Here is an 8226-nt window from a genome sequence, read left to right as displayed (position 1 = left end):
GAAAGCCTCGTCTTTTTCCGGCAGGGTAGCTGGAGGGTTCGAAGCCTGACCCTGCAGAGAGCACCTGGGCATGTTAGGGAAGCATCTAGGCGGGGTCAGAAGTCTGGCCTGCCTCCCTTCTGCCTGCCTCCTCAGCCTAGGAAGTGGACCTGGCCTGGTCTCGCCCTGCTGGGGATGATGCATTTGGTGGGAGGTCAGCCTTTCCTTAGCACAACTCTCATCACTGTAGTCGAAGTACTGTTTAAACTCCAAAGTAAACCTCTGCTACTCAAATCCACGGAGACCGAGCTCTCTGGTAGCTCCTCTGGGTGTATATGGGGTGGGGGCCAGAAATTTTGAGGAGGAAGGTGCCAGCCCCTGGGGTGCAGAGCTGCCTAGAGCCCCTTCTCAGCCGCCAGGGCCTTCTGCTCAGCGGTGGACCCTTCGCCGCTCCAGAGCCAGGCATGGGCAGGGAGCGCTCTCTCCCTCTGTGGAGAGGGCCCTCAGGAATGGCCGCACAGCCCAGGAACAGGGAAGGAAGGTATGCACTGTGCTGCACACTGGCCTGGGGAGGGGGACCCCCACAGGCCTTAGAGCTCGTGCACAGGCATGTCCAACCTTCCTGGAATGGGGAGTAGGGTGGCCCATGGGTGAGAGGTGCCAGTACTTCAGGGGGCAGAAGGGTCCAGATGGGTGCCTTGGCCTTACAGGCGGGGTTGTCCAGGCAGGTCTATGCACCCCACCCTGGTCCCTGTTCTCCCCCCACCCCCCACCCCTGCTGGGACATCTCAGAACTATGTATGCAGAACAACCAGTGGTCAAGGGACTTCTCTGGGAAGAGGTCAAATTTGGCCCGGGAGCCCCCTGTCCCGCCACCCTGTCCCCTGTGCTACCTTCCTGAACCAGGTAGCCGCTGTGCTACCTTCCTGGACCTCCCCACTGATTGCTCCTTGTGCCCCTGAGTGAGGGTCCAGACCTACGGCCCACTCAGAGAAGAGCCCTGAGCACACTGTCCACCCTCCGGCCTCAGAGACCCCTCTGTCCTAGCGCCATTCACAGTTACCCCCAGCTTGTTGCTAGTGATCTCCAGTCCCAGCCCACCATAGATGGGGGACAGCAGGCTGAGGGCCAGGCAGGCTCTGGACACAGTCTACCCACCGTGATCTCTACACTAGGGCCACTGGTCCACAGAGGAAGCAGCTGGGAGGCCGAGAGGCCTGGACCACACCCACACGAGCCTCCGTGCTTCCTCGGATGGACTTCCTGGACCTGGTCCTGTAGTTCAGCTGGCTTGCGGGGAGACACCCTAAGAAACCTGATAGGCGGGTCTGGCAGCCCGACCTAGGCCACTGCCTGAGTGGCCCTGGTTCCTGGGCCCATGCATGTAGGCAGAGCAGGGGAGCCAGGCAGCAGAGGGTACAGACCGGAACCCCAGGCAGGTTGGAGGCCAGGCCTCACACATCCACCACCAGGAAGTAGTCCCCCAGGCCAAGGAGGACCCCAAGGTGGGCGGTGCAGAGCTACCAGGACGTAGGCAATAGGAGCCTCAGCCTTTGACCCTACGGACCCCTGGTCCCAGAGGGAGTCCTCCCAAGAGGTCTGCCCATGGGACCCTGTGCTCATCCCCACGCGCCTGGGGTGAGACCCCCCCCCCCCCAAGCCCTGCACAACACAGGCTCTGGACACATGCAGGCCACAGTGGACAGTGCGTTTATTAGGGGGCAGGGAGGGGGCTAGTGAGGTTGCACACTCACCGCACGCATGTGTAGTCACACACACAGAGTGACGGGACACTTCAGACAGCACACACTCTCCACTGGCCCCACACTGTCCCCATGTCCTTGTCTCCAGCAGAGCACAGCCCATACGGCCTGGCAGTCTTGGGCCGGTCCGCCCACATTTTTGTGGGGCACTTGGCACGGGCTGGAAAGCTCCCTGGGCGGCAGGGGTCCTATTGCACCCCCAGTGTCGGCCTGCTTGCTGCGTGAGGAAAGGGCCCGTCCTGGCTGCCAGCTCCCCTCCATTACCCCAGGTGGGCTGACAGGTGATGCTGCTTGCTCGCTTGCTCCGTGCAAGAACTGCTACCTCCAGGAGTTTTGTCTCATGGGGGCCACTGTGGGGAGGACACCACTATTGATGGAGCTGAGAGCCCCAAGAGGAAGCCCCCAACCCAGACAGTGCAACATACCCTCCGGACTCAGGCTGGGCACCAGGACAGGGCTCCGGGAGGGTCCCAGGGGGGGCCTCTCTCGGGCTGGGGGCAGGAAGTCCTGTAGAGAGAGAGAGCGGCTCAGAGCAGGGTGGGCCCCAACACCCCACCCCCTTCAGAGCGGCTCTGACCTGTGCACCAGGGGGGGCCCTTTCGGGATGGGGGTGCGGTGGCAGCGCTGCACCCGCCTGCTGGATGAACTGCTGCAGGTTACATTGGCGCAGCTCCCGGTTCAACTCCTCCAGCTCCTGGGCCTGCGCCTGTGGCACAGGGGACACTCAGGGGGCTGCCCAGGCACCTCCCCTCCCCTATTGGACCTGAGCCCCCTACCCCTAGGTTCACTGGCCAGTGGGGACACTGGGGGCGGGGGTGTCTTGCTGGCTCACCTGCAGGGCATGTTCAGCGGCCTCTAGAGCCCGGCCCAGCAAGACCAAGCTTCCCTGCACCTCCACGCTCTGTCGCTCCTGGGCAGCCAGGTCCTGGCGCAGCCGCTCAGCCGCTGAGGCGTTGGAGGAGGGAGAGTCCGGGGCCTCTTCAGCAAGCTGCAGCTCCACCTCCAGGGCACGGGCTTGGGCGTCCAGGGCCTGCAGCCGGGCTGCGTGCTCAGAGGTGGCTGCACTCAACGCCTGCAGACGGGCCTGTGCCTCGCGCTCGCGGGCCTGCTCCCGACGCAGTTCCTGCTCCCAGAAGGCCTCCTGGCCCAGCTCGGCCGCGTTCCTCTGGACCCTTCTCTCCAGACCCTGTAGATCTGTGCAACACCCTGGTGTGGACACTGTGGTGGCCGCAGCATCGGGGGCCAACTCGGGATGCCCCAGGCTGAAGGTCAGCGCTTTCCGGGATTCCAGGCCCATCCCTGGCCGTGGCTTCGGGGGGAGACTGGCACGAACTGGGCAGCGTTCGGGGGGTGGGCAGCTGTCAGAGGAGGGCCTCCCAGCCAGGCTGGGCCCGGTCCGCCTCAGAACAAACTGAACATCGCTGGCAAACTGGCCGCAGGTGGCCTGAGCACCCACTGGACACTCCTGGGGCAGCATCTGCCGTTCCTTCTCCCGCAGACGCTGCACAAGGACAAAGCGGCCAGTCTGGCCTGAGAGGAGGATGGGTCAGTTTGGGTGGCCGAAGATGGATGGCTACCAGCCTCCCCAAGTCTCTACCCACTAGGCTCAAGCAGGACTAATTGGTGAACCCGACCCTGGACCCTTCCCAATTTCACTCACTTGGCCCATCGGTCTCCCAGAAGACTCACCTATAGCTTGGGCAAGAGCAATGACCACTTCTTGGCAGGTAGTGTGCTCTGAGACACCGCAGACGACACGTTGGACACCGTCCACCCACACTTTCAGCTCCATGGCAGTCAAGCCCAGCAGCATCCCTGTCTTATGTTGGGGGGTGGGGTGTGCACCTGGGTCAGGCCTGGGTTCTCCCTCAGGGGTCCCTCCCCCATTTTGGGGCCCGCCCTCTGGTGCTCAGCCCAACCTGCAGGCCAAACATTCCTGGGGTGGGGGTAGGGGGGGTCAGTCAAGAACAGCTCCCCAACGTACTCCACTGTCCTTTCCAGACAAGTCCACCCAGGCAGCCCCATTCCCCAGTTCCTCCGGCCCCGCCTCCACTCCAGGAACAAGGCGAATCATTAACCAGATCCGGGATTTCCTGCTCCCACCTCCCCGAGTCACCTGGCTCCCAGGCGCTGCCCTTCCCGCGGGGAGGCACCGAGGGCGGCCGTCCCTGGGCGCCCAAGGGCGCCCGCACCAAAACAACGCGGCCTCCTTCTGCTACCATGGGAACGCCCCCTCCCGCAGAGAAGAAGCCTTCTTAGGTGCTTGGGACCTTCGAGTCCCAACCCAGCCCTCGGACTTCCGGGCGCACTGACTCCAGGCCCGGGCACCCGCTCCACAGCCCGCACTCTCAGGACATCCCGCAAGCGGGAGAGAGCGCGCGCGCGGGGACCTCCAAACCCAGCCCAGCTCACCCTCCACTCCCGGGGCTCCCTTAGCCCACCAGCCACGCTCGCCTGAGGGCGTCCCCATGAGGGGGGCCGGACCCCGAGCCCAGCCCCACAGGGTGCAGGTGCGGCCCCCACGGGCGCCGGGCCTGCCCTCCCCCGCGTCCCCGCGGAAAACTTTCCGCCTTCCCAACTCACCACCCCAGCGGTCCCGACGCCGTGCTCGGCACTTGTTAGCTTCGGGGGTCCGCGCAGCTCACCTGGGCTCTCGCTGGGCTCAGGGACTTGGGCACCGCCTGGGCCCTTCCTCCGGCGCTTCGGGCGCCGCCGCAACCTGCCGCTTCCAGCGCCGCGGGTGTGCCCGGCCCCGACCCCATTGGTCCGCAATCCTCACGCCCCGCCTCACCGCGCCCCCATTTGTTCCCCAGCGTCTGTAGCCCACCCCGGCCCCCACACCCATTGGCCTGCTGCTCTCCACCACGCCCTATTGGCTCTCCGCCCGCCCCGCCCCCAGCAGCACCCAGGTGTAGGCGGGGTCACGGGCGCTGGGGGCGGGGCCTCCGGTCCACGCACACTGAAAGCCCGCGAACAACGCGGAAGCGGGGCGGCCCGCGGGCAGCGCGAGGCAGGTGCTTGGCCCTGCGCCCGGCCCGACTTCCCTAAGGCCGCCGTGCTTGACGGGTCTCCCAGCTAGGGAAAGGGCGCCGACCAGCGACCCCAGGACCCGGGCCCCATGCGTTGGAGGCAGCGGGGTGGGCCAGGCACCTAGGAAGGCCCCCGCTGAGCCCGCGCCTAGACGGGAATCCTGGCATGCCCACTGGGGCATGTCCACTGGGGACTCCCAGGCCTGTGAGAGAGGTGGGCCGGGTCAATAGATGTCCGGCCTCCCCACCCCACCCCCTACCCCGCAAGACTGCGCTGGGGCCCCTACACCCCCGCCGTGGACGCGGGGTTTGATGCCTCCTTTCGCCCACGCAGCCAGTAGAACTCAGGCCGCACAGGACGGGCCCACAGCGTCCCAAGACTTCACAGAGCACAGCCTCATTTTTCTCCAAAGGGTTCTACCACCTGCCTGTGCTTAACACAGTGGGACACCAGGACTCCACCACAGCCAGCCTTGGCCCCTGAAGACCTCGGGGGAGGTGGGGCAGGCTGTTCAGGTCAGCAGTGTCTGACCCAGGGCTCAGCCTCAGAGTTGGGGGGGGGGGCGCTACAGTAGCCAGCCCTGAAGGTCTAAGGGCAGGTGGCCTAGGTCTCTGACCTCATCCTTGCTTTGGGCTGTGACAGCAATTCTGAATGCCCCCTCAGCTCTAGGAGGTGGCCCAGGTGCTCAAGATGGTGTGGCCTCTTCCACATGAGCCTGAGACAGCCTCCCACAGCCTCTCCCAGAGTCCACATTCCTAGGAGGGCTGCCTACCTGCTTTCCGACACATCTACACACACACTCAGCACACACTGGGCACCGATGCTCAGCATCCTTCAATCTCAAGGCAGACTGGGTGGAGGCATGAGCCTGTCCCTGCCCCAGCAGGGCAGAGTGGGTGGCCGTGGGAGGCCCTGTTGGTCACTCAGGTCCCGGGAGCCTGCTCGGGTTGGCCAGACAGTGGTTCAGCCTTTCATGGCTTCTTAGCAGGGCTGGGCCCCAGCAGGAAGCAGACCCCTAGCTCACTCACTCTGGGCTCCAATCTGGGGTCTCCCTGGAAGCACCCAGTAACAAACAGCCCCTCCCTTTCTGGGGGCCAGTATCTCTATGACAACAGAGAGAGCCCCTCCCTCCAGGTTTGCTCACAGCTCAGGCCTGGGTGAGTGTTGAAAGTGGAGCCCTGGGACTGGGGAGGGGACTCCGAATTCCTCTCTAGGCCCTAGCTATAAGCAGAATACCAGGACCACAGGTCCTAGAGGGCAAGGTGGCAGAGAAGAGACAGCAAGGACTATTGGAGCATACGGGTGACAGCTGCCTGGCCTAGACAGGGACACAGGTGTGGATAGCCACATAGTGTCCTGTTGAGGATCCCCACACGAAGGTTGGAGACCTTAGGACCACCCCTCCACCCCTCTCCTAGTCCCCTGAAAACACCCAGGATGGACTCCAAGGCCCAACAGGACACTGAAGAGGTGGAAGAAGAGGCCCACTCCTCTCTGGCCGACTATCAGCCTTGTGGCCACCTGGGACCTCCAGCTGGCACCTCAACTCCCAGGGACAAGCAGTATATCAAGCCCTGGTCCTCACAGGTCTCCTTCCCCACCAACCTGCAGTAAGGACGTTGGGGAAGGGGTGGCAGTCTCAGGACGGGCCCAACCAGAGGCAGAAGGCAGAGGGTGCTGGCCTTGCAGGACAGACCCTGTGTCCATGGACCCCCGGACCCTGCGGCTGCTGTGGGAACAGCGGGAACTGGAGATCCAGGCCCTGCGGTGGGTTCTTCGAGGAGGCCGGGATGCTCACTACCACCAGATCCTGGAGGAAGTGGTTGGCATCCCCCCAGAAAGGTCAGGAGCCCTGTCCTCCAACCCTAACCCACACATCATTGTCCTGGCCCCGTTCCGGCCTCCTGTCTGACCCTAACCATGGAATCCTGCGAGGACTCCACCTGGTACCGTAGCCCTGACCTTTGTCCCTAGAACTAGTTCTTGCCTGACCTTAACCTCACCCAGACCCTAGACTAACCAGTACCTGGAGAGGCTGATCCAGACCCTCATGCAGCATGTCAGTAGGAGCTGAGCCCAGAGTTGACTGCATCCAGTCCTTGTCCCCACTAGGAACCCACCTAGACCTGTCCGAGCCCAACCTGATCTGGCCCTGGCTGGCCCTTCAGCCAAGGAGCCCAGTGGCTCCTAGTCCTCTTGCCTGGCTGGCCAGCCGGAGATAAAGAGGAAGCCTCTGCCCTCCCCAGCTACGGAGTAAAGACAGGAGCCGCCACAGTCCCATGTTCCTTCCAGTACACCGTCAGCTGCAACCATAGCAGCCCCAGAGGGGATTTCAAGGCTGGAAATCGTTATGGGAGTAGATTGTTGTGAGGGGACATCGGGTCAGCTCTGACCCACAGTGGCCCTATGAACAAGTAAACAAAACACGGTATGGTCCCGCGCCATCCACAGAACCACTCCTAGGCCTGAGCCCACTGATGCAGGCACTGCATCACTCCGCCTCCTTAAGGCCCTCCCCCTCTTTCATTGCCCCTCTACTTTCCTGAACATGATGTCCTGGGAGTAAATAGCCTTCTCGTTCTCCTACAGAGCCATGGGTGGGTTTGAACCGCCGATCCCGAAGTTAGCAGCCCAACGCTCGCTTACCCGATGTCCTCACCAGGCTTCTCCCTCCCCCTAGGGGCTCCCGAAACCAGGAAAGGGTGCTGCAGAACCGGGTGCAGAAGCTGACCTTGGAGCTGAAAGAGCAGAAGCAGCAAGCCCAGCTGGTGAGGGACTGAGGGGCCAGGGGCTGGGCTGGGGCAGAACGGAGGTGTGTGAAATGTGGGGGCAGGGGCTGGGTGGACGCCACCCCCACTGGCTCCACCTTTCCTCCGGCCCCGCTCGCTAAGCAGGAGAAGGAGCAGCTGCAGCAGCAGCTGGTACAGACCCTCCAGACACTGCAGAAGCTAGAGGAGGAACTGCAGGCTTTCCAGAAGTCCTGCCTCCTGCAGCTGGCCGGCTCCTCCTGGGTGGGCCGCATCCTGCGCTCTCAGACTGGCAGTGTGGAGGTGAGCCTATCCCTGGCCACCCACTGACCCCCACCCCCACAGTGCCTGCCCTCTGCCCTCCTGGGACTTCCCAGGGGCAGCCAGCCTGCTCCTCGCTGCAGACCTGACCTCTCATAGGCACCCTGGGCTGAAGTCCAGAGGAAGGGCCTTGCCCTCTGGTTTCTGGCCCCGCCGTAGGTGGTGACAGCAGAGGCTGTGATGGACACACTGGACACCTCAGAGAATGAGAACGAGAGGGCCCCCCCGCCCAAGGAGGTGAGCGGCCTGCTAGCTGCCGGAGCCTGGCCCCTGCAGGCGCCCTGGGGGCATTTGCAGGGTGCTGGTTCTGCTGCCTTCCTGGCAGGGCTTCCAGCTGAAGGATGTGGACTGGAACAGTATCGCCCAGCGCTACCCCAACCTGTTCA

The 8226-nt window shown here is 63.7% G+C and overlaps 2 protein-coding genes across 5 annotated transcripts in view; one reads left to right on the top strand and one right to left on the bottom strand.

Annotated features, from left to right (window-relative positions):
* Positions 1 to 1673: 1673 nt before the first annotated feature.
* RASSF7 (Ras association domain family member 7) lies at positions 1674 to 4439 on the bottom strand. 4 transcript variants are annotated; one of them, XM_004717192.2, is made up of 6 exons: positions 4326 to 4414; positions 3432 to 3561; positions 2575 to 3272; positions 2320 to 2448; positions 2168 to 2249; positions 1674 to 2092 (listed from the first exon to the last, which is right to left on the bottom strand). In XM_004717192.2, the coding sequence occupies exons 2-6, from the start codon at positions 3553 to 3555 to the stop codon at positions 2061 to 2063; spliced, it is 1065 nt and encodes a 354-aa protein (XP_004717249.1). In that variant the 5' UTR covers positions 3556 to 3561; positions 4326 to 4414; the 3' UTR covers positions 1674 to 2060. The 4 variants fall into 4 exon arrangements, with proteins under 4 accessions (XP_004717249.1, XP_045146388.1, XP_045146387.1 ...); XM_045290453.1 differs by having other exon boundaries at positions 1674 to 2249; positions 4388 to 4439; XM_045290452.1 differs by having other exon boundaries at positions 1674 to 2249.
* Positions 4440 to 6209: 1770 nt separating this feature from the next.
* The window catches only part of LMNTD2 (lamin tail domain containing 2), a 4684-nt gene continuing 2667 nt past the window's right edge, over positions 6210 to 8226 (top strand). The window contains exons 1-6 of the mRNA XM_004717191.1: positions 6210 to 6382; positions 6462 to 6614; positions 7453 to 7540; positions 7667 to 7822; positions 8000 to 8077; positions 8166 to 8221. Of these exons, the coding sequence (XP_004717248.1) occupies positions 6210 to 6382; positions 6462 to 6614; positions 7453 to 7540; positions 7667 to 7822; positions 8000 to 8077; positions 8166 to 8221 (704 nt within the window). The remainder of the gene's footprint in view (positions 6383 to 6461; positions 6615 to 7452; positions 7541 to 7666; positions 7823 to 7999; positions 8078 to 8165; positions 8222 to 8226) is intronic.

The sequence above is a fragment of the Echinops telfairi genome, unplaced genomic scaffold (genome assembly GCF_000313985.2).
Source record: "Echinops telfairi isolate 266 unplaced genomic scaffold, ASM31398v2 ScPeMD7_37;HRSCAF=141, whole genome shotgun sequence".
NCBI classification, from domain to species: domain Eukaryota; kingdom Metazoa; phylum Chordata; class Mammalia; order Afrosoricida; family Tenrecidae; genus Echinops; species Echinops telfairi.
The sequence above is the reverse complement of the archived record's forward strand: the minus strand, read 5'-3'. Positions and strand labels throughout refer to the sequence as shown.